Source organism: Citrus sinensis, chromosome 6 (assembly GCF_022201045.2).
Source record: "Citrus sinensis cultivar Valencia sweet orange chromosome 6, DVS_A1.0, whole genome shotgun sequence".
In the NCBI taxonomy this organism is placed as follows: Eukaryota; Viridiplantae; Streptophyta; class Magnoliopsida; order Sapindales; family Rutaceae; genus Citrus; species Citrus sinensis.
Window position 1 is genome coordinate 25389154 of NC_068561.1, and position 25519 is coordinate 25414672.

General features: G+C 32.9%; 3 protein-coding genes across 4 annotated transcripts; 2 read left to right on the plus strand and 1 right to left on the minus strand.

The window, feature by feature from the left end:
- The first annotated feature begins 567 nt into the window (after positions 1-567).
- LOC102609021 (serine/threonine-protein kinase PBL34-like) lies at positions 568-5225 on the plus strand. The gene is made up of 6 exons (XM_006482522.4): positions 568-1389; positions 2619-2959; positions 3141-3276; positions 3663-3799; positions 3886-4009; positions 4508-5225. The coding sequence occupies exons 1-6, from the start codon at positions 1206-1208 to the stop codon at positions 5014-5016; spliced, it is 1431 nt and encodes a 476-aa protein (XP_006482585.1). The 5' UTR covers positions 568-1205; the 3' UTR covers positions 5017-5225.
- A 7271-nt stretch (positions 5226-12496) lies between these two features.
- On the plus strand, positions 12497-14752 carry LOC127902985 (F-box/kelch-repeat protein At3g23880-like). 2 transcript variants are annotated; one of them, XM_052443297.1, is made up of 2 exons: positions 12497-12716; positions 13156-14752. In XM_052443297.1, the coding sequence occupies exon 2, from the start codon at positions 13202-13204 to the stop codon at positions 14390-14392; it is 1191 nt and encodes a 396-aa protein (XP_052299257.1). In that variant the 5' UTR covers positions 12497-12716; positions 13156-13201; the 3' UTR covers positions 14393-14752. The 2 variants fall into 2 exon arrangements, with proteins under 2 accessions (XP_052299257.1, XP_052299256.1); XM_052443296.1 differs by having other exon boundaries at positions 13175-14752.
- A 2771-nt stretch (positions 14753-17523) lies between these two features.
- LOC127903136 (uncharacterized) lies at positions 17524-20984 on the minus strand. The gene is made up of 6 exons (XM_052443815.1): positions 19179-20984; positions 18910-19038; positions 18536-18811; positions 18248-18445; positions 17813-18085; positions 17524-17709 (listed from the first exon to the last, which is right to left on the minus strand). Exons 1-6 carry the CDS (start codon positions 20982-20984, stop codon positions 17524-17526), a joined length of 2868 nt encoding a protein of 955 aa, XP_052299775.1.
- Positions 20985-25519: the final 4535 nt, after the last annotated feature.

Here is a 25519-nt window from a genome sequence, read left to right on the forward strand (position 1 = left end):
ATTAATACTCAAATAATTTATATAAAAAGTTAGTAACACTAATATTATTAAGATTATTGTTAAACAACAATTTCAATATGAACTATTTTTCTAACGTGACTAAAATGTATTACCCACAGAAAGTCGTAAGAAAGATTGAATGAGATTATGCAACGTACGATAAGATCTTTTCTAAATAACAAGGTAGGCTGTTTCGATCTAAAAATTTTTAGCTTACAAAGATAGTGAAAAAAAGATAAGCGGTTATTAAAATATATCATTTTCAAGCCCATTGCAGCTTCCAAATCTTAATTTCCATTTTAAGTTAATTATATAACTCACAGCACATTAGAAGATCCAAAATTTTTATTTGGACATTTACTCGTGTTGTTGCAATCTAAAGGTTATTTAAGTTTATTTTATCAAACTCAATTTGATAATGGATTATTTCATGGATAATGCAAAATCTTGATTAATTAATTAATCGAAATAATAAAGTAATCCAATCCAATGAAAAGACAAAAGGACAACATCGGTTTTGTAACACAACAGCCAACCAAGCCAAACTAAAAGTACCGAAATTCTAGCTTTGGCTGCCTCCTGTAACTTGTTTTTTTGTATTTGTTTTTGTTTGTTTTTTTTTTTTAAATTTTCACGAATGTAACGCACGTTTCTTTATCTCACTCACTCACTGAGTCACTGTTCATTTCTTCCATAGCTTTCTATAGAGCCTCGTGTGTGTGCGCACTTACTTGGCATTGTGTGAGTGAGTTGGCCTGTGTATTCGTGTTGCGTGTGTCTGTTTTGTTTGGTAAGCTGAAACATAACTGACAAATTTATACTCCATTTGTCACTGTGTGAGTATTAGTCAGTTTCTGGGATTTTTATTTTCATTTTTTTTCCGGGGTTCTCTGAATTGGGCCACCTCTTTCAGATTACTCTAAATGGTGCTTCTTTAACTTTGCATGTCACTTTTCTGATCTGGGTTATGCCCATTGGTGGCACATTTACTTTCTTTACATGTATTCTTATCCGGGGTTTAAATGATTTTGTGTTTTTCCCAATTAAGGCTATTCATTTTTAAAAAATTTGAAATTGCTTCTTTTATCCTATCTGGGTTTGGTTATAAATGTTGTTTGGGGTCATTTGGGTGTTTGGTGGGTTTGTGGGCAGTGGTTTTAGGCTTAAGAAAGGTCAGAATATTGGTTTTTGAGGCTTAGAAGAAGATGGGATTAGGTCTTGAGGATTTCAATGGGGGTGCTTTGAACGTGGATAAGTCAAAAAGTAAGAAAAAGAAAGATGGTGAATCTGGAGTCACAGGATGTTGGATTAAGTTTAGGTTTATAGGAGGCTGCTTGTCTTCAAGTTCCAAAACGGACGGTGCCAATAGTGGCACTAGCACTCAATATGGTATATCTAACTTGTTCTTATTTATTGTTTCAGCATATAATGGCTTTAATTCCTTAGCTTGATTTATATTCTGCTTGTAGTTAGATTCTGTTTGATTCTCTGGCTATATTATATCAGGTTTTGATCATATTCTATTTGTTCTTGTTTGGTGCCACGCAGATTTAGAATCATGTAATTTATTTGATTCTGTTCTGTTTTTGCCTGCATTTTATGGTATTAACATCGAGCATGACAATCTCATAATTGAACATTTATAACTGTTTTGTCGTATAGCCTCTTTAATTGTTATCGTATTCCAATTGTGTACACTTGATGGATATTGAGTTGAATTAATGGTTTCTAGTCTAGATTGATCGAGATAGTTACTTATAATCATTGGTTTTGTCGTTTCCGGTTCATTACTTGATCAATAAGACTGATGGCCAAATAGAAATTCGACCATGTGGTCCTCTTTTGATTGGTTGCATCATTTTGCCCCATCTTTTGAGAAATGAAGTGATTTTGAGTTATATAATAGCTCAACAGTACTGGCCATTTCTGAATGTTTTGCGTCTGGAAAATGGTTTGTTGGATAAAGAAAGGAATAAGTGTGTAGTGGTAATTTATGCAGGTTATTGGTTTATGCTGTTGTGAAGAATTTTAGTAGATATACCTTTTTGCACTGTGGATGGGACAAGCTATATATATGATCTTTTTATGGTAATTTACCCACATATCATGATTCATTAAGCATTTATGCTTAAAGGTTCTGTAGTCTCCATAAAAGTATAACTTATAGATTTGTGAGCAAGTTTCAAACTTTATGTCCAAGTACTTGTAGAAATTGGAAATCATACTTATTCACTCTCAACTGTTTCCTTTTCTCAGAGTATGTAATGCCTTTAGTCTTGCTTTACTGCTTCACATAGAATTGCAAGTTTATGATGGATTAACGCATCATAAGTAGTTTAATATAAAAGTGAACTGTATTCGGTTGCTTTTTATTAGTAAATAGTCAAAGTCAAATTTTTTCCTTCATATTGTGTACATTTAAATCTGTTGCCTGCAATATGTTGCATCAGACTGACATTATTTAACTTCATCTTACAGGGTGTGATTTAGTTTATTTAGTAATTTGTCAAGTACGAACCGCAAATGCTTTTTTGCATGTCTTACATGATTACTGTTGGATTTGAAACACTGATATTGTTATTATTTTATTTTGTCCTGTGATTTTGTGTGTGGATTAGCGGAAAGTAAATCTACAAATGATACCAGTCGAGGTCAACCAGTTGTTCCTATAGGGTCATCTTCAACAACTAGCAATGCAGAAAGTACAACACCATCCACTCCCAAGATAGGCGAGGAACTGAAAATATCTCCTCAGCTTCGTAAATTCTCCTTCAATGAGCTTAAGTCAGCAACAAAGAGTTTTAGACCTGAGTGTCTTCTCGGTGAGGGTGGCTTTGGTTGCGTATATAAAGGTTGGATCAACATGAATGGTACAGCTACGGTGAAACCTGGCACTGGGCTACCTGTTGCTGTGAAGACCCTCAACCACGATGGACTTCAGGGTCATAAGGAATGGCTTGTAAGAGAACATTATCATCTAATTTAATGTCTTAATCTGCAGATTCATGTGTCTGCAGACACATCGTCAACACACACACACACACACACAGAGGCATGAATAAGATTTGGCCTACTTCTAATGCCTGATTATCTTGATTGCCTGTGATTAAAAGACAACTTTAATCTCTACTCTATGGCAGGCTGAAGTTAATTATCTTGGTGGGCTCATCCACCCTAATCTGGTTAAGTTAATCGGTTGTTGCATTGAGGATGATCAAAGGCTGCTTGTATATGAGTTTATGCCTCGAGGAAGTTTGGAGAATCACCTCTTTAGAAGTATGTACTGGAACTTACTATTCCCACAATTACAATTATATAAATGTCCTCTTAACCATTTATGGAATGTACATCCTGCTTGATCCAAATTGTCAGCTCTACTAGCGAAAACATGGAAGGTTCAAAAGAATAATTTGACAAAAGATAGAGCAGTGGAATGAAAAAAATTAGCTTTATGTTCCTTATATTAAAATGTGAAATTTTAGAATTTTGTTTTCCTTGTTTCTGAAGGGATTTTATGAGTAACCCAGAGTTGTGCATCCAAATTGCCCTTTATTTTGATTTACCAACACTGGCACCTTGTTGACCAAATCATGATCTGCTATTATATATTTTTGTTACATTTGATTTTTCAGTAATTCTTTTTTTTTTTTTTTTTGCTGCAGGGTCTTTGCCTCTTCCCTGGTCCATCAGAATGAAAATTGCTCTTGATGCAGCGAAGGGCCTTGCCTTTCTTCATGAGGAAGCTGAAAAGCCAGTGATATATCGTGATTTTAAAACATCTAATATTCTCCTAGATGGGGTACGTGACCCGTGTTGTGCAAGAAGACAACTAACCATTTCTTACTAATCCCCTTTTAATTTATTTTCTAAAAATTGCTCTTCTAGGAATACAATGCTAAGCTTTCAGATTTTGGACTAGCCAAAGATGGCCCGGAGGGTGATAAGACTCATGTATCTACCAGAGTGATGGGCACTTATGGCTATGCAGCACCTGAGTATGTGATGACAGGTGAGCATGGTTAAATAATGTGTCTCCTTTTATTCTTTTCCTTTTAATTGGGAAAAACTTTGTCTGCATCCTGTGACGAATATAACATATTGCAGCTCTTAAATTCCTTTTCATGAGTTTTAGTATGTGCAGTGGCTTATATTTATTCAATGGTATTTCTTTGTATATGTCCTGTGTATTCAATATTGTACTGTGTGCTCCTTAGAGACAACTACCACCATCAGTATCAAATTCACCCTCACCTCCACCACCTGAACAGAAAACAGAAGAAATTGATGCAACAGAAGTATAAACCCCGAAGGAATTTAGTTAGTTTCTTGCATGTCAAAGAGTGTATAAAGAACAATTTAAGGAACTTTATGCAAGGAATTTAAGGAATCTGCATGCAAGTCATTTTCACATATATCACACCTGCACAGGATATGCTTGAGCTATGGAATCCATTCATCATTGTGAATGTAAATCAGTTCATTACTAATGGAACTATTCTTGCGCCAGGCCATCTTACTGCAAAAAGTGATGTCTACAGCTTTGGAGTGGTTTTACTTGAAATGTTGACTGGTCGAAGATCAATGGACAAAAATCGACCCAATGGAGAGCACAACCTGGTGGAATGGGCTAGGCCACAGCTTGGAGAGAGGCGAAGGTTCTACCGACTAATAGATCCTTGCCTTGAAGGATGCTTCTCAATCAAAGGTGCTGAGAAAACCATTCAGTTGGCTGCTAGTTGCCTTAACCGTGACCAAAAAGCCAGACCTCGGATGAGCGAAGTGGTTGAAGCACTTAAGCCCTTGCCATACCTTAAGGACATGGCCTCTTCTTCATCCTACGTCCAAGCCATGCAAGCTGAGCGTGTGAGGCTCAATCTGAATGCTAAACATGGCAGTAGAGTGCCGAGGAAAGGACAACCAACGAGGAGCCTTTCCATACCTAATGCTCCTCATATCTCTCCATATCACCTTAACAATCCTCATTACTCACCAAAACCGAATGTTTCACAACCCTAGCAGTAAGCATGGAAGTTAATGAGGGGGAAGCTCTTTTCTGAGAGGTAATTGAACAATTCTAGAAGCCAAATTGCGGCTTGTAGTTTGTGTCTTGAGTATTGGAAAACTGTAACCAAGGATGATTTTTGGCTTTCTTGTTTTAACCTCTTGATCCCTCAAATTTTAACTTTCCTTTAATTATAAGTTCTTGCAGATTATTGCTTCTGAAACTATTGAGATACATAAAAACAGAGGCCTTTAGGGTTTTATCATATACATATTTCTTTCCAAAAACATGAATAAGTTTTGCTATTGCATCTTCTTGAACATTGGACACTGCATCTTTAGCTTAAGTTACCTATTCATAAAGCAAGCACACTCCCTGCCTCCACTTAACTTAAAATATCGATTTCAAATTTATTTATCAAACACATCAAATTTAAGATTAACATAAATCAAGGTACTTAATAACTAAATTAGTAACTGACTTGCATACATAAATCTCTCCAATTTCAAGGTTTAGTATGGTGGCAACTGCATGAATAATTAAATCAATTGAATGATTCGGACGCCAAGCTAGGCTACTAGAGGGAAATCAATTAAAGATCATTCGTTAGTTAATAGACGAAATGTCATTTGTTTAATAAATTATATACGTCATGTCGTCCATGAAGTTTGAAGAGAATGTATTGTCGTGTTAGTAAAAAGTTGAGAATCGACGCCCCCTGGAATTTGAACGCCGGAGCCAAAAGTTCCCACTGGTCGTTTTCTCAAAGAAGTTAAACGAAATGTCGAGCATTATGTAAATGAAGGATGTCATGTCGATTTGTGAAAATTTAATAAACGACTCCGCGTATGCATTTTACTGATCACAATTTCTTTTAACTTTATTTTGATATTAAGATGTCATGTCGTTAATATATGGACGACCAATCATCTCGAACGAAAACTTATTTATTGTGATAATGAAACTTTTTCTCTTGAAAGATGCTGGATTTTCTTATGAAAATCGCTTCTATGTCTTGAACAGAGAAAAACAAAAACATACCGTGTGAACTCAAATGTTCGTGACAAATTCAACAATTAATGTTGAAGAACAAGTAGCAAAAAAAACACATTGTTGCATTTATTCCTGAGAGTAATGGTTATCATGAATGAAGATCTTCTGTTGGCTTTCGACTGGTCTTCCAGAAATCTTGATCCGTTCAAGCTTCACGAGGTGTTTCCTGTTGGTGTATTTGTCACGCTTCCAAGATCCTCAAGACAGAGCCCAATTGTGTTAAAATCGATGACTTTGACCAGCATTTAGTGGATGGAGACAAGCATGGGCTTGCACCACGTTCTTTTTCTCTTAAAAGATGCTGGATTTCCTAAAATCACTTCTATGTCTTTAACAGAGATTGTGTTGACAGAGGAGCTTGGGGTCTTGAAACTTGCTTACTTTCATTAGCCTGGAATTCCCTGTTTTCTTTTCTAATTTTTAGTCTTTAACTGAGAAATAAATGTTTATTTTAACATATATTTTCGTTTTTGTAGGTTTCTTTTCGCGGAATCATGAATCAAAGTCCTGTAAATCAGGTTATGGCTTTAAAAATGAAGTTGAGGCGAAGTACGACGAGGATTCGTACAAGAAATGTTTAGAGTGCTTCAAAAAGCTTCCTTTGGCTTCATGAATTGGTCAGCATGTTTTTACGACTCACGGGGGACTTTTTCTCATGCTACATCAAAGAAAGGGAACAGAAAGGATGAAAATTGGGGAGCCGAACCCTTATCTCTTGGTTTGTTTGACGATTTGGCTAAAGCTCAAAGGTAAGTTCTTGATCCTCCATGGAAGGAGGACAGTCCAAACTTGATTTTGGGGATATTCTCTAGTCAGATCCATCGTTGGACCCTGGTCTTTCTAGAAATGAATTAAGAGGCACAGGTCTATTCTTGGATCCGAGATTGCTCTGAGGACTTGTTGAAAAAGTTTGGCCAAAAGGTGATCCGTAGTTTTATCTTTTAGTCTGATGTATTTGATATCTCTAAGTAGTGTTAGAAAATTTACTGAACTTTAAAGTGGGAAAAGCTGTTCTAATATTGCAGTTATTATTATTTTTTTTTCTGATGTTAATTGTTAGCACACACGAACGGCCTGATGCAAAAGAAAGGAGGTCTAAATTGGAAGGCATGAATAATGGGTACACAGTATATCGCTTCGAAATTTAATAAGTACCCAAGTAATCAATATCAAACAAACTAAATACTTCAAAAAAAAAAAAAAAGAACATTCAACTCTCTTAATACCACATCATTGATCATAATCATAATAAAATTTATCTATTGCAAGTTTTACAGTTGAAAAGGGATTAGCTTTTGTTTTCCCATTTTCTACCTCTTTAAGGCCTGCTTTTCCTTTGCTTTCTGGATATTCAAAACCTTCTTCACAATCTTCTGTTAATTATCCTATAAAGCATTCAACAACTAAAGAAATCCATCAGAAATTTGCCTTGAATCACTTTTAGCCGATTAAGAGGAACAAATGCTATGGTATATAAATGTATATGCGCACCATTTTTTATGTATCAGGGGTATTATCATTTTACCGTTAAAGTTACTCGGACATATTATGGCAGTACCAAGATTTGCTAAAAAGTGTATTTTACCACAAAACGTTTGCGCCGTTATCAATTTACCACCCTTTCGTTAAAAAAATAAAAAATTTATTGATGTTTTGCTGATGTCATAAAGACATTAAAGACATTTCTTTTAAATCCAAAACACTGCATTGCAAGTGTAAAATAAACAATAAAACAAAGTAAAAAAGTTCAAGGGAAATAATTAAAGAATTAGAAAATTGATAACCCTAAAATTGGCCCCTCTCTCTCATTAATTTTTTTCCTTAATTAAATTGTTATTGTTTTTAATTGTGATTAATATTTGAATTTTATAGATTACAATATTAATTTTGAAGCATAATTTTTTAATTTTTTTTTTGTTGTTTGTTGTAATTTTGCATATTGTTCATTATTTTTATTAATTAGAATTTTCAGTTGTTTTCTAAATCTTATTAATTGTTATTGTTATTGTAAATTGTTATCATTTTTAGTTGTGATTAATACTTGAATTTCATAGGTTATAATATTAATTTTGAAACATAAATTTTTTATTGATTGTTTTCTTTGCCATTTATCATAGTTCTGCATATTATTCATTATCTTTCATTAATTACTTTTTTTAGTTGTTTTTTAAATCTTGTTTTTGTTCTTTTCAAATGGTAAAATTGTCTTTTATTCTCCTGGGGTAAAATCGACTTTTAACTCATTTTATGTTAAACATTAACGTTTTCTTAACGGAAATGTGATAAATTGATAACAATACAAATATTTATTAGTAAAATGTAATTTTCAACAAAATATGATACTGACATAATATATCATAATAATTTTAGTGGTAAAATCCCTCTTTGTTGAAGAGGAGTTTGGAAGCAACAAAGGCACCAAACAATTTGATGCATGCCCTGGACAAACAATTTTGAGTGTACTCAGGGAGATACTTAAGACTTATTGCAAAGAGTCTTCGGCAACATTAGTAGTGCTTCATCATACATTGCATCATCTGACTAGTGACCACAAATAATCTCGACTCAAGATCTAAGATGGGGTTTCGAAGATACAAGAGACACAAAGTTAAACTCAGATTCTCTGTATATATAGAAATCCTAACAATAAGAAAATTGCAGAAATAGTAACCAATTAGTCATTTCAGCAATGGCTATGAGCTTTATCAATGAGTCTGATATCAGGGCCGCCAGCTGTGGGATATAATTGCCTGAAAATAAAAGTTCATTGGTCAGAAAACTTTCTTGTTCTGAAATTCAGTGATCTTAAACCATTTTAATTTGTTAAGTAATTACCTTCCTAGGTTAGAACAATAAGAAAGAATTCAGAGTCCTTGCACCGTGGAAATTCATCCATCCAATTAAGAATAAATCTCAAATCATCCTGAGATGCAATATCCCAAGTTCCATAAATATTAATTCTTGAGAAGCTGTCCATTTCGTCCTGGCTAGAAAGGAGCATGTTCCATGAATGCACCAAAACCAAGTCCAAACCGAGGAACGTGAAATTTCTGATGAAATCAGTTGAGATCATTCGTTAGTCTGCAACGAATTTCCAAGATAGACGAATCGTCATTTGTTTAATAAACAAAATACGTCATGGCGTCTTATAATTTTTTTCCAATATTGATAATTGACGCCCGTCCAATTTTGCACTCCAGAGTAGAAGAAAGTTCACGCTGGTCTTTTTTCTGAGAGAAGGTAAACGTCAAGTCGTACGGTTTTTCATGTGCCCTCAATAATTTAGACCGAGATTTATATTTTCATGTGCACACAGAGAATCATGTGCCCTCAATAATTTTTATGACCGAGATTTATATTCTATTAATGGACGAAGCTACGGTGCCCCGGGTGCATGGTACCCTTGTTTTTGGTAAATTACTTTGCAAGCCCTCTTATTTGCTGAAAAGTGAAAAAATTAAAAGTTTTGAAATTTTAATATATAAGTCCAAAATATTTCTACTATTTACACTTAAGAGTATATTTCTATTATTTATATTTGAATACTAAACCATAATTGATTATTATGAAATTTTTTAACATTGTCATTTGGTCATATTATTATTGATAAATTAAAATTTAATTACATATTTAAATTATTTATTATTGATTAAATGAATTTTATATTGTTTCTAAAAATTGTTTAATATGATTGATAAATTAATGTATTTGATTATATATTTAAATTATTTATTACATATTAAATTAATATTATATTATTTTCAAAAAAAATTATGCATTAATTTTTTTTTCAAGTTATTGGCCTTATATTGTCATTAATTTTAATAGTAAATTAGATCACTTGATCAAAATATAAAATTTTAAAATTATCCAAAATTATTTATCAAACTTTTGATCATTTTGTTTTTTTGAAAAACAATAGAGATGTCAATGTTAAAAGCCAAATAGAATACATCCATGCTGTTGAAGCAAGTTTTGCGTTAGATCTAATGGGCAACTCATATATGGATAAAATATGGGGTAACATGCACCAAGTGAACGGTAGCTGGACCTTTTTTTTAAATCACACTACTTCATAGACCAAAGAATCAATAGTAGGACTTTTGTCGATCAAAAAATCTACTTTTAAAATATGATGGTTTTAAACTTTTAATTAAAACTATTTTATTAGGTTAGAGTTTATGAAAAAAAGGAAACAAAAATAGAGGATAGAGTTCATGGGTGCTAAACTGCTAATTATGAATAAAGAAAGAACATAAATAAAGAAGATAATAGTATCAAAATAAAAACATATTTAATTAAATATACCTTACGAATTACGCAACTTGTTCATTAATAATATTATTAGAAACATTTAATTTAGGCATATGCATGTTCGTTATGGTCATATATTATTATTGTTAACAAATTAATATTTTTTATCAGGTATTATTTTTTAATTGACATATTCAAATAATTATTGTATATTAAATAGATATTATGTTAACAAAATATTTTTTAAGGCGTGTTAATTTTTCGTGCATTTTAAAATTTATACATGAGATTACATTATTATCCATACATTATACTCATGCTAATAGTCAAACTAGGTCAATAGATTTAATTGTAAAAAAAATTGAAACAATCTGGACATATATGTCAACATTTAGAAACTTTTACCTTTTTTAATTTTTCAGAAAACATCAGGGATGACAATGTTAATAACCATGCAAACCCATCTGCACGGCCATGCAACTCTTTGGTTAGATTTAATCATTAAATCACTAAATGACAAAATAGGGGTACCAAACACCAGTTGCAAAGTAGCAGGACCCTCTATTAATAACAGACATCTGAAGCTTTCTATTGAAATATCATATGTTTTAAAATTCTAAATATTGAATTTATTATGGACTTTCGAAGTTGGTACACCGTTCTTGGAAAATTACGCTTTTCTCCAATCTTTCCAATTTGGATGATTTTTGTTATTAGTAAAGAATCAATTAAAATTTATGAAACTTTTATTATGCATTTATAAACTGTTTATTTATCATGTGTTTAATTTCGGAATTATTATGTAGTAGATTAATTATGAAAATTCAGTAAGTAGGGTTACTGCAATTTATGGAATCATTATCCAGAATTGATGGGTCCAAAATATGATATGTTTTAAGCATGTTTTTAATTTAAAATCAAGTGAAATTTTTATCAAAAGTTCCTTTACATGTCTAGTATGTGCATATTTAGTTTCATGAGTTTAGGGCTTGTATAATAAATACAAATTTTGAAATTTGCGTTTGCAATCCTGAAACTATTTTCCAGAATTGAAAGATCACATTACTAATCAATTTTTATTATGTTTAAATGGTCATGAAATTTTTGCTAGGTGTTATTAACTTGTTTCACTATTTTTTGATTTTTATAATTAAAGTTACGAATTTTTGGGTCAGATGACCACAAGTCTAAATTTTTCTAGACAAGTTTTGGATACATGAAACGAAAATTTATTTTAAATATTTTTTGTTATAAAATAAATCTCTTACTTTTATCTCTGAGTCTTTGTTATCTTTCCTGACATAATTTAAAATGGCATGATTTTTAGAGTTTTATTTAAATATTTATGAAATTTCAAATTGTTACTATGTAGTATTAAATACTGAAAAGACTTTTTTGTCCGCCTTAAAATTAAATGATTTTTGAATAAATTTACAACTCTTTCAATTATTAGGTACTTTCATAAGAAATCTCACCTGTTAAAATAGAATCTTTGCAAGGTTTTATAATTCTTGGAGTGACATATTATTAAATTAATTTCAAAATGTATAGGGTGGTTAGAATTTTAATCGTTTTGTCAGTTTGGTATTTTCATATCTAAGAAGGTTGATGTATTGAAGAGTGAATTCGTGCATAATATTTATTAGATGTATATATATGTAATTATGTATGAAAAGATTTCATATGAATTGGAATTTATGGTTTTTAAAGCAATTTTACCATTATAGTTTATGACAATAAGTTATATTTTGGTTAAAAGTTTATTTAAAATGTTTTCCAAAAATTGTTTTAATAATGACTTTAAAATACTTATCTTTTCATAAATTATTTCTTGTAAAAATATTTGTAAAGCTTTGCTAGTTAAATGTCTTATAAAAGCATTTTATTGATATATTAGTTGATTGATTGATATTGAAAGACTAAAAAATGTTTTCATGGTCTTGGCTCATTTTCTATAGTTACCGTTATTGAGATTACAAAATGGCTAATTGTATTGTGAACACCTATTAAAAGAGAGGGACTCAAATGATATTATCAGTTCGGTTCGAATTTTTTAAAATTTAATTCGAAAATCGAACAAAAAAATAAACCCAAAAAAACGAACCGAACCGATTTTTTTCGGTTCCGGTTTGATTTTGCCCACCACTAGGTATTAGGATATTGTGTGAGGGTATTTATTTCCATTAAGATTAAGTCTTCAAAAATCTTAATCAATCCCCTGAGAATAGAACAGAAACTTTAAGTTCCGACTCTGAAACAGCGAAGGCTGACGCAAAGCAAAATAACACCAAACAAAAAGCACAATTCATCAATCCCTAAATTCCCTCTCTTATAATCCCCTTTTTCTGCATATGCCCATTACGTGATTTTATCTATTTCTGATTCTCCTTCTGGGTTTTCTTCACTGGTAAGCGTCTCTCTAGATCCCAACCCATTTAGTCTTTTTGTATACGAAGCTCTGTTTGATTGGAAGCTTCGATTTTTAGTTTCTTTTTGATGATTTATTAATCTGATTTCGTGTTTGCATGATAACAAGTTATAATCTTTTACTTTAATTTGATGTCAAGGATTGAAATATATGATTGATTGTTTTTTGTGTATCGGTTTTGCTATTAGGACATAGTGATTATTATATTTTAAATATAATCATTTAAATTTTATTTAACCATTTATTATTTAATAGATAAAAATAAATTTGTAATTTTATTTAATAATCTATTGTTTACCAATATTATATCTTCTATATAAAATTGACTTATTAATACCCGCACACATGCAAACTATGTTATTTCTTAATTTAATGGCTAGATTTTTGAAAAATATTCCTCAACAAATGATAGTATCAGTATGCATTGCATTTTGCAGATATATTAGAAGCAAGGGCGGAAATCAATGGCAGGGTTTAGTGATCTTCCTGAAGAATTGGTGTTCAAGATTCTTGTATTACTGCCTGTAGACTCGCTGTTGTGTTCCAAATGCGTACAAAAGTCATGGTATTCTCTCATTACGAACTCTAGATTCGTAGTTAAGCATCTCCGCAACCAGATACGTAACAAGAACAGTTGTGCTCTTGTCATTTCACGGCCCATTTCATTTGATATTTCAGAAGCAAATGGCTTGTTCTTCCACTTCTGTGATTGTAATCACATTTTTACTGTTGGTAAGATTATTGAATATCGGTGGTACGAGGATAAACCAGATTATAAACTCGTGGGTCATTGCCATGGCATTGTATGTTTCGCTTTGCTTTCTGGTAGAGTTGTTTTGGCTAACCCAGCTATTAGAGAATTCAGACACCTCCGTGAACACTGTTACCACTCTTTTCGCTACTGGATGGGTTGTGTTGGCTTTGGTTACGATGTCAAATCCAATGATTACAAAGTTGTACGAATATTGTGTATTTCGGATGGCTCTGGTCTTTGTCATTTAAAGGTCGAGGTGTACACCTTGAGTGCAGATTGCTGGAGGGAACTAGCCGCAAACATAGACTTTTTAGGAGCTGGGACTCGTTTTCTAAAGGACAATTTTGAATGTCAATACTTCAGAGGAGCTTGTTATTGGATTTCGTGGAATAAGTCGGTTGGGATTAATTATAATAATCTGGTTAATGGGGATTTTATTTTTTCTTTTGACATGAGTGATGAGGTCTTTCAAAAGTTACCAGTGCCAAATATTCCTAATGAGATTGATCAGGAATTTTCAAAGCTTACAGTTTTGAATGAATCTCTTGCCTTTGTTTTGCGTGATAAGTACAGAAAATCGTATGAGATCCAGATATGGGTCATGGATGAATTTGGAGCCAATGAAATCTGGAAAAAATTATTTACCACTGAACCCTTTTGCGAAATCAAGAGACCATTATCATTTTGTGAAAGGGGTGAGCTTATCATGGATGACTACTATAGAGAAGCATGTTCCTACAACCTTGGCACCAAAGAAATCAAAAAGCTTCCTGTTCTAGCGTGTACCCTGAAAATTCAAGATAAATTTGGCACTTCGTTGTTTGGTTTTCGGCTGCTTTATGTAGTAAATTACATGAGCAGTCTAGTTTCAGTCAGAGGAGGACATAAGCTCATAACCTAGGAGGGATGGAAATAAGCTTGACATAGGACGTCATAACTCATAACTTGATGAATGAAACTATGCCTCAGCTGACTTGGAGAAGTGTCTAATATATTTGGGCCAAGTATTAGATTAGTTTTCTTATCATCTAATGATATTTTAATAGAAGTCTTTTGTCAGTTATTTCTCTTCTTGATTGCCCTCTTGCTTAAAGCTTACTTTATTTGGCTTTTTCAGCAAGTAGCTGTTTGCAGTTTATAAACTTCAATGAATTGCTTGTGGTTAAGTCGAGAACAGGCTTGTATTTTTCGACCCTTACCCAAGATTTGGCTTAGTGTTAGACAATCTTTCTTATCATTTGTCAATTTGATGCTTCTAGAATGCCTCCATGTTTAATGCTTTTATTTAATTTTAACAGATGAATTACAATGAATCATGTAAATATGAGTAGATATCTGTTCCTCACGGAAGATGAGGATTGGAGTAGTGATAGGGTATAAATTTAGCACCCTGAAAGTTCTAAATTTCTTGCCACTCATGGCTGGGGATTATTTACAGTTTTTCCTGAACATTATATGAGCCAGCCAAGTTTATCCATTGACATGGAAGATTATGCTTCTGTTATAATTGCATGTGAACTATCTGTTACCGCAGGGATTGGATCATGCTTTGAATTAACTCATTGAATTCTGACTGTTTGTTTATCGCTGCTGTATTATCTTGTGAACTTGATTATTGATATTTAATAAGGGTCTTGAAACATTTCACGGCTAATTTGAGACATGTCCGGTAGATTTGAAATCTTTTCCATTAGAATAAAGTTGTGTCGGATGCTTCTCATATTTACAACTATAAGCACGTGAAGAATTTCCACGTTGCTTAGTTTGCGTAGCTCCGTTTAGCTTGGCTTTTCAAATAGAGCTTATTTAGATAGAGATTTTGTCCACGATCTGTAATGCTGACAGTGTACTTGAGCAAGATCAATGAATCCTCTAATGTATAAGAGACTCAAAAGTAAAATAATTTCTACAGAAAATTGTGCAGTGAACTTTTATCTTTGAGATATACTAATTAATTTCTCTATCTGTCAAACTATTTTGTTTTATTGTGATGTATTTTCTATCATCTATTGATGAATATTGCTAGATACAATACCCTGATTGAATTACCGACCGGGTCACCGGGAGTACAAGTGACACTATGTGATATAAACAATTGTTTTAAACGAAATGATTTATTGAACACATGGTTATATGTTCAAATGATTTTTGGCCAGCAATTGAATGAAGGTTTTATTGTTAAATGAAAAATGATTGTATATTGAAAATAATTATTACAATATGACTTAATTTATTATGTGTTTTGCCGTACATATGTAATAGAATATAAAATGATTACTTTTTTTTTTAATAATTTATGGTACTTTATAATTATTATTATATAATTGTTTGTCAATATGTTTAACGATAATTATAATTGTTCACTATGATGTAGTATCAATTTATACTGGATATATGGTTTCAAATTACTTAATTGTTTTTAGCGTCTAAAAGATTTAAATTCTCATTGTTAAAGATCTAAGTGTTTCAATATATAGTTATTATTTAGTAGATAAATATAGGATGATGTTATATATGGGTTTATTGACGGCTACCCCTCGTCTTTAATATTTTACACATTGAGTTTTTAGATGGATGTTTTTGTTGGAGGCTTCAATATGTTGTGTTAGGCTCTTTGGATGAGCGAATTCTAATATAGTTAATAAGCGAAGATTTTTCTGAAATTCAGTCATGGGTCGGATGTCAAGTTCAGATTATGGAACCCCCTAAGTTACATGCATGTAACTTAACATTAGCCTCAGATTATTGTTTTTGTTTATATTGTTTTTGAGGTTTAAGAATGATCGAAAGGAATATTTCATAACATCTCGGTTCCGAAAGGCTTCGGGGAGCCGGGGTGTTACACTTTAATTATCCTGCATCGTGGGAGATTTTCCTAATGACTGATCCCTTTCTTGAAGCAGTCAGAAACTGAGCAGAGACAACTCCAATATGAACTGAAATGCTGATGATAAGTTCCTAAAGCAAATTCATGATTTCACTGTTAGTTTTGAAGTAGATATTATCCAGCTCTTTTCATGAAAAATATGATAAGAAATGTAAAGATAACAAACTAGAATTGGAAGAAACAAGCATTTACCTCTGGTCGCCCTTCGAGTTCTAAACAGAACAAAAGGTAAAAGAAAAATCCGACTGCATGAAGCTGGGAATTCGAAATAATGACAGTTTAACTGGGTGGGTTAACAGTTGTATGACAAGCCACCCACATCTTTTATCCATGATCTGTAATGCTGACAGTGTACTTGAGCAAGATCAATGAATCCTCTAATGTATAAGAGGCTCAAAATGAAATAATTTCTACAGAAAATTGTGCAGTGAACTTTTATCTTTGAGATATACTAATTAATTTCTCTACTTGCCAAACTATTTTGTTTTATTGTGATGTATTTTCTACCATCAATAAGAAGAGACCAAAAAAAGGAGAAAGAAAAATCCTAGATCTTTAATTGCTAATCGGATCATGATCCAGCGCGCTCAGTATGTGGCGCTGTTGCAAACATAAAACAGAATCTTCGGTAGTAGGCTTCTTGCTTTGCAGGTGGAAACAACATCAATCCAAGAACCAGTGACCTGTAAATGCACATAAAATTTCGATTACACAAAGACTCAAGGAAAGAAATAAAAGAAATTAATAAATTTCGCAACCCCTTCAGAATTTACCCCAACACTATTGGTGTCTTGATGCTGTTTATATTGCTTATCGTCACCATTGTAAAAAAAACAGAAGGACTATTGACGATCCCTAGAAAAGCAAACCTGGAAAATCAAAGACGAAACTTGTAATTGTACCTTGAGTAAGATAGGTTCAATTTTAAAGCTCAAGGAGTTTCAAGCACTTGGAAATTTACCATTGAAAGGAGGAAGTATGAGCAATCATTGATATCATTGATCCCTTCATATAATTTCTTTAGATTCACCTTATTATGAAGAATATTCCAGGTTTTTGATATATTTTCAGAACTCTCATCATCTCTCGGCCAACTTATAACTGAAAATTCAAGCCATAAATAATTAAGATTACTACATTATTCATCATATGAAAATTTTGAATGCTTTTTCTAAGAGAATCGGGAGGACACCAGTTGCGAAGACTTTTGGAGTACGCAGAAGTTCATGGGTGATTCGGATACTTCGTCGGTTGCAGTATTCACAATTCAATCGTCCGAACATGACCGCCCGCTCGAAAAGCTCGACAAAAGACTCTCGATTGTACAGATACTGAGTTAAAAGAACAATGTTCAAACTAGCACATACAAAGACTAAACTTATATATATATATGTACGGGAACTTATGTGAATGAACAATTGCAATTTAACCAACCTGCAGCTTTGTGAGAGAGGATGCATCTAGAGAGAGAAAAAGGGAAGAATACTTCTGATGCCTAGATTCTTTACGACAGATTCTGGCGTCACATTTTATATGATCTAAACGATCCATTCCAAATCTTCTGTGCACCCAACACTCAGAATCTAAGCAATCCCAATTGCCCTTGTACAGGTCGTCTGGAACTATATCGTGATTACCTGTATAAAATGCCTCATGAAGAGATCTCAAGATTATCACAAGGAATTCAGAAGCATCCATCACTTGTCCCTGGAAAACAGGCATTCGATTGAGTGACAATAAATAGATGTACAGGAATGAACAAACAAAGAGAGAATAAAGAAAAGCATTTGCTTATCTTCTCACAATCAAGTTCTGCAATTCCATGGTGGTGAAAATTATTCAAAATTGAAAAGTGGTCTCCATACAAACCTCTATGGGGTCGTTCCGATCACGATCGTAAGTGCTCAAAGCAATTCTTAATTCAGTAGGATCAACAGCTTCTCCCTGATGATTGGCACCACAGATTTTAAAAAAGGCACAGACAATGCAGGGGTCTCCAATGTGATTATGATGTGAATGGCATAACTTCATGCACTCATCTTGGAAGTCTCCTAGTTGCCATAGGGACTGCACAGCACATGACAGATAAGATTTCAGGAAAAGAAAATGGAGAGGGAAGTGACCATCATTTCAGTAGAACAGTTGTGGAATGATAACCTGTAGAAGCATAATTAGAAAGCTATCCGCAGCTTCTTTTCCTAGTCCAGTTCCGAGAACATTGACTTCATCTGCAGATTGCCTCTGATACTCCAAATTTTGTTCAGGTGATCTATCGTCAATCTCAATCGGTTGTTGCAGGTCATCAGCTCTTTCACCCATCTCAGTATTTGGATTTTCTCTGAGTACAATTGATAAATTTTGTTCTGTGCCTATGATCTTTCTCCTTTTTTGTACCTTTAGTATACTGTCATGAACCAGCTGTTCTAGTCGTGCCTACAGAGGACGGAATTTCAGTAAGGAAAGACGTAACAAAAAACATCAAGAAGGAAAGGAAAGAACTGTTGAGAAGACTGAGAGATTTCACTATAAACCTTCATGAATGACTTCAATATGGGCAACACAATTAATCCATAGTCACAAGCACATAGCTCTCCAAGCTGTAGGTTATGTAGCTTCATGATGCCAATACTTTCCTTTATCCTTTCATATAAACCAGCAATCTGAGGGATTGAATATAGTCAGACAACAAGGAAACAAAACAGCTGAATGATTAAGGAATCACTTGGCTGAAGAAATGAAAGCCAATGGTACTCACATTCGCTTGCAGCTGCTTTCTCCAAAATGATATTTTTTCACTTACACAATCATCTGACGGATTCAAGCTTTCGTGAATTCTGGGCTTTTCTTCAAACTGGTAAGCAGTCACAGGGTCTGTTTCCAGAAGATTAAAAATAAATTCTAGTTCAAACTGATCACTCGTGGCATTACCATTCCCCTCTTCTAGCACTTCTTGCCGTCCTCTAAGCAGGGATGCAAAAGCTTCCTTCATAGACTCTGGATTTTTTTCCCTTCGCTTAGTCTCGTCACCACATATACCATCAACTGCTTCTACTACTTTCTGTTTTATCAGATACTCGTGTCTTTCCTCACATAGTCTCAGAAAATTTGAACGTTCCGTTTTAAAGAACAGAAACAACTCAGCTTTCAGTACTTCATTAGATTCTCTTAGGCTTGTCCATAATCTAAATGCTTCCTCAACGTCATGGCCCTCATATAACCATGAAACAAAATCATCAGAAATATTCTGAATCCCATCCAAACTCAGACAGGAGGAGTCCTCGCTAAGAACAAGCTCCTCTTTGATACCAAAAGTCTGAGAACCAGCAAGTTGTTCTTCCATTGAATTATCCATACTAGGAATTCTACATAAAGCACCAGAAACATTCTGCAACCTACCAAGGATTCTTGTAAGCTGTGAAGATTCCAAAAAGAAAACTAGCCTAAGTGAATTTAGGCCTATATTCCTCAACTGTGAATCAGAAAATCTAGTTTTAAGGATGCATATGGCATCGTTTATCACCCCAACAATATCAGTTTGCGTAAGATATTTATATCTGAGAAGCATTTGAAGCGTACCACAGAGTCTCTCTAGAAGCGCGAGGCGTTTTTTATCATCACTTAATGGCCAATTCTGATCTTCTAGGCCCTTTCTTGCTGCTTCAGTAGTATCAACGGGCTTCCACCCACGTTTCGTAATCAACTCAACTGAATCGTTATCAACCTTTATCGGAAGGATTTTTAGAACATGATGTTGAAATTTCAAGTCATGAGAAACACGAAGGTGCCCCATGCAAGAATGCCATTCATTGAAAATCGTGCAACATTCCCCACACTCCCAGAACCTCCATGTCTTCCGTTCCTTGGCAAATTTTATAGCTTCCAAAAAAAGATCTTTCTGCGTACCGTAAATCAGAACTCGTTCAAGCTCTTCGATTCTTACTTGAAAAAAGTTTGATTTTGCCTCGGCACTCATTTCAGTATTCCAGAAAGATTTTGCTGTATCCAAACAGACCAAAAAAATTTTTGGCGAATACCTCAAACTCCTGAGCTGGTTTTGATTACTCTGTACTCTTTCTGTGGCTGCATTTGCACTTTCGTTGGCTCTCCGCTCTGAACTGATTGCAACCCACCTTTTCTTCCTCTCACATTTGTTTATCAAATCCCTCAATTCTTGTTTTGTTTTCTCAATTTCCCAATCTTGGCTTGGATCTTTGAAAAAAAAAGAAGATATTTCATCCGTCGGATTCTTGATTTCTAATGCCCTGTTGCATTCCTTGATCACCTCGTCATATTCTTGGTCGGAAGTCGCCAAATCATAGAGTGTGCAGGCGCAAAAGTGAGCTAGAATGGTGGAGCTTGGGCACAGAATCGATGCTTGACGAGCCGAGATGGCTGCTTCGTCTATGTGATGTCGAACTGCACCACGATCTCTACTTCGCATAGCAAGTTGGTAGTGAATAAATGCTTGTGCGTGGTGAAAAGGAGCACAGTTCTTTTTTAATAGATTCAAGGATCCACTGTAGTCTTCTTGTTCATATGCTGCAATGGCAGCTGTAACATCATTGGACGGTGTTTGCGGTTGTTTGCTTGGACCTTTCTTGTTCATTTTGATGGTGGATTTCTTGTTTTTCTTGACATAGAATTAGCGCTTATGGCTGTTCTTTGTTTTCGTTACTTCTGGTTTATGAAAAAGGGAGCTTGTCTTGCTTAAGGCGGGAAAATAACGGTGCAGGGCAAGTTGGGAAATCAAAAGTATCTTTTCTGATTTACGGTTAGTTCGTTGGAGAAGCTTTTTAACGCCTCTGTAAATTTCTTATAATGCTCCTTTCAAATATTATTTTTTAAAATACCTCCAGTTTAATTTACAACATATAAACACATATATTACAATTAATCATCATCTTATAAAATTTTTATGTTAAAAATGTTTTTTTTTTAATCTTCTATTTATAAATTACATACAAATCCTAAAATCTCAGTTTTTTTTTTTGTTATAAAGTTTCTATTTTCATAATTTTAAATTCTTATAATTTTCTCAAAAATTTTTTTTATTAAAATTAAAATATAAACATAAATTATGAAATGGGGTGGGTGTAAAATTTTTTTTTAGAAGAATAATTCATTTAAGTGTTTATTTAAATTTTTATTTTAAAAAATAAGAAATGAAATCAATTGTATTTGATTATTTAGATAGTTTCAAGTAAAAATAAATTTTAAAAAGAGTTTTGAGGGCGTGTCAAAAGGCCTACCCATTCTTCATTTGAAATGAAAGCCCGTAATAAAAAATAAATAAAAAAGAAATGAAAGGCCAAATTTCTAGAGCCCACTAATTTATACAAAACCAGCTTGCAAGGCCCACGAAACAATCGTATTCAAGAGCGCATTCGCATTCCACTGATGAATTTCCTCAACAGTTTCTTTGGAATCTAATTGGGGCGGCATGTCAATGGTCATACAATAAAACATCTACATTATTGATCACCCAATTAAGATTATACTCAAACAAATGATTAATCAGGGAATTGTTGAAGATGGAGGAGTTTCTAAGAAGCAGTTGGTTTTTGTGCCAAATTAATTTCTTGTCGTTTCACTATTTCTCAACTAGAGCACCTGTTTTCTTTTGGTAGAGTTAAAATAAAAATGAACGCTCTTCTTGATTAATGTTAAACAATGGCTAGTCATTTTCATGTTGAAGAATGAATTAAACTTATCATTTATTACATGTTTGGTCCAAAGAAATAAGAAAAAAAAAAGAGGAAGGAAAATGGAAAGGAGATGGAGGGGTAGAGAATGAAAGAAAATAAATAGTAATCTCAATTTAATTATTTAATTTGACATAAAATCATTTCTTACTCCTTTATTTCTTAAATCAAATGGTGCCATCCAAGCATCCATACTCTTGCACATTTTGCATCTACAGAAGGCATAATAAACAAATCATCAGTTGACTTAAAAATTTAAAAATGCATACAAAATATTTTTTTATTGAGTGTGTATATATCTATATATTTATTTAGATTTCTATCTTAATGTAATTGGCAAATGGCAATAATAATAATAATAATAATCCTTTTAATAATATAATTGTGCGAAATTAATTAAAGCACGCGTTTGAGATTGGGTTTCCCAACAACCACTTGCTGCCCAAGTCTCTCAATCTATTGGATTATCGGGTGAAAGAATTAACTAAATCCTATGGACTTGAGTATGTTCATGTCGGTGAACGTAAAAAAGATCACGATGTTGCTTTGCATACTGTTACTTTTTTAAAAGCCATTGTTTCTTCTTCGCGCAGTACTCTCGATGAAATGGTAATTGATGATGGGTTTGCTATAATGGCTTCAAGCGGTAAAGTGCTGACCCAGTTCGTTGAGATGTGAGTCATGGATGGCTCTGATGTCAATGGAACTTGGAAAAAAATTGTTAACGATTAGACCCAATTTGAAATCTCACAGGTCAATAGCATTTTGGAAAAATGATGAGCTTGTTGTGGGAGCCAGGGATGGAATTCGAAGATGCTACAACCTTGGCATCCAAGAAATCAGAGGTTTCATATTCATAAGGATCTAAGATTACATTTTGCTGAAATTTACATGAGTAGCGTAGTTTCACTCAGAGGCGGAAATAAGCTTGACTCGGAAGATTACAGCTTAACAAAGGAAACAATGCCTCTAATTTAATTTCATATTATAGATTGCTTTGAAAGAACAAACTGTTGTTTGTAAATCTTTTACTTCTTTCTCCATTACCATCCTATAAAGCATTCAACAACTAAAGAAATCCATCAGAAATTTGCCTTGAATCACTTTTAGCCGATTAAGAGGAACAAATGCTATGGTATATAAATGTATATGCGCACCATTTTTTATGTATCAGGGGTATTATCATTTTACCGTTAAAGTTACTCGGACATATTATGGCAGTACCAAGATTTGCTGAAAAGTGTATTTTACCACAAAACGTTTGCGCCGTTATCAATTTACCACCCTTTCGTTAAAAAAATAAAAAATTTATTGATGTTTTGCTGATGTCATAAAGACATTAAAGACATTTTCTTTTAAATCCAAAACACTGCATTGCAAGTGTAAAATAAACAATAAAACAAAGTAAAAAAGTTCAAGGGAAATAATTAAAGAATTAGAAAATTGATAACCCTAAAATTGGCCCCTCTCTCTCATTAATTTTTTTCCTTAATTAAATTGTTATTGTTTTTAATTGTGATTAATATTTGAATTTTATAGATTACAATATTAATTTTGAAGCATAATTTTTTAATTTTTTTTTTGTTGTTTGTTGTAATTTTGCATATTGTTCATTATTTTTATTAATTAGAATTTTCAGTTGTTTTCTAAATCTTATTAATTGTTATTGTTATTGTAAATTGTTATCATTTTTAGTTGTGATTAATACTTGAATTTCATAGGTTATAATATTAATTTTGAAACATAAATTTTTTATTGATTGTTTTCTTTGCCATTTATCGTAGTTCTGCATATTATTCATTATCTTTCATTAATTACTTTTTTTAGTTGTTTTTTAAATCTTGTTTTTGTTCTTTTCAAATGGTAAAATTGTCTTTTATTCTCCTGGGGTAAAATCGACTTTTAACTCATTTTATGTTAAACATTAACGTTTTCTTAACGGAAATGTGATAAATTGATAACAATACAAATATTTATTAGTAAAATGTAATTTTCAACAAAATATGATACTGACATAATATATCATAATAATTTTAGTGGTAAAATCCCTCTTTGTTGAAGAGGAGTTTGGAAGCAACAAAGGCACCAAACAATTTGATGCATGCCCTGGACAAACAATTTTGAGTGTACTCAGGGAGATACTTAAGACTTATTGCAAAGAGTCTTCGGCAACATTAGTAGTGCTTCATCATACATTGCATCATCTGACTAGTGACCACAAATAATCTCGACTCAAGATCTAAGATGGGGTTTCGAAGATACAAGAGACACAAAGTTAAACTCAGATTCTCTGTATATATAGAAATCCTAACAATAAGAAAATTGCAGAAATAGTAACCAATTAGTCATTTCAGCAATGGCTATGAGCTTTATCAATGAGTCTGATATCAGGGCCGCCAGCTGTGGGATATAATTGCCTGAAAATAAAAGTTCATTGGTCAGAAAACTTTCTTGTTCTGAAATTCAGTGATCTTAAACCATTTTAATTTGTTAAGTAATTACCTTCCTAGGTTAGAACAATAAGAAAGAATTCAGAGTCCTTGCACCGTGGAAATTCATCCATCCAATTAAGAATAAATCTCAAATCATCCTGAGATGCAATATCCCAAGTTCCATAAATATTAATTCTTGAGAAGCTGTCCATTTCGTCCTGGCTAGAAAGGAGCATGTTCCATGAATGCACCAAAACCAAGTCCAAACCGAGGAACGTGAAATTTCTGATGAAATCAGTTGAGATCATTCGTTAGTCTGCAACGAATTTCCAAGATAGACGAATCGTCATTTGTTTAATAAACAAAATACGTCATGGCGTCTTATAATTTTTTTCCAATATTGATAATTGACGCCCGTCCAATTTTGCACTCCAGAGTAGAAGAAAGTTCACGCTGGTCTTTTTTCTGAGAGAAGGTAAACGTCAAGTCGTACGGTTTTTCATGTGCCCTCAATAATTTAGACCGAGATTTATATTTTCATGTGCACACAGAGAATCATGTGCCCTCAATAATTTTTATGACCGAGATTTATATTCTATTAATAACAGACATCTGAAGCTTTCTATTGAAATATCATATGTTTTAAAATTCTAAATATTGAATTTATTATGGACTTTCGAAGTTGGTACACCGTTCTTGGAAAATTACGCTTTTCTCCAATCTTTCCAATTTGGATGATTTTTGTTATTAGTAAAGAATCAATTAAAATTTATGAAACTTTTATTATGCATTTATAAACTGTTTATTTATCATGTGTTTAATTTCGGAATTATTATGTAGTAGATTAATTATGAAAATTCAGTAAGTAGGGTTACTGCAATTTATGGAATCATTATCCAGAATTGATGGGTCCAAAATATGATATGTTTTAAGCATGTTTTTAATTTAAAATCAAGTGAAATTTTTATCAAAAGTTCCTTTACATGTCTAGTATGTGCATATTTAGT

What these genes read in the sequence shown, in the direction of transcription:
- LOC127903136 (XM_052443815.1), bottom strand. Translation starts at nt 20,984, where the DNA reads ATGAACAAGAAAGGTCCAAGCAAACAACCGCAAACACCGTCCAATGAT. An exon ending in TATTGAAGTCATTCATGAAG is followed by an intron (nt 18,812 to 18,909) that starts GTTTATAGTGAA and finishes CGTCCTCTGTAG; the next exon opens with GCACGACTAGAACAGCTGGT. An exon ending in TTCTAATTATGCTTCTACAG is followed by an intron (nt 18,446 to 18,535) that starts GTTATCATTCCA and finishes TGTGCTGTGCAG; the next exon opens with TCCCTATGGCAACTAGGAGA.
- LOC102609021 (XM_006482522.4), top strand. Translation starts at nt 1,206, where the DNA reads ATGGGATTAGGTCTTGAGGATTTCAATGGGGGTGCTTTGAACGTGGAT. An exon ending in AGGGTCATAAGGAATGGCTT is followed by an intron (nt 2,960 to 3,140) that starts GTAAGAGAACAT and finishes ACTCTATGGCAG; the next exon opens with GCTGAAGTTAATTATCTTGG. An exon ending in CTAATATTCTCCTAGATGGG is followed by an intron (nt 3,800 to 3,885) that starts GTACGTGACCCG and finishes TTGCTCTTCTAG; the next exon opens with GAATACAATGCTAAGCTTTC.
- LOC127902985 (XM_052443297.1), top strand. Translation starts at nt 13,202, where the DNA reads ATGGCAGGGTTTAGTGATCTTCCTGAAGAATTGGTGTTCAAGATTCTT.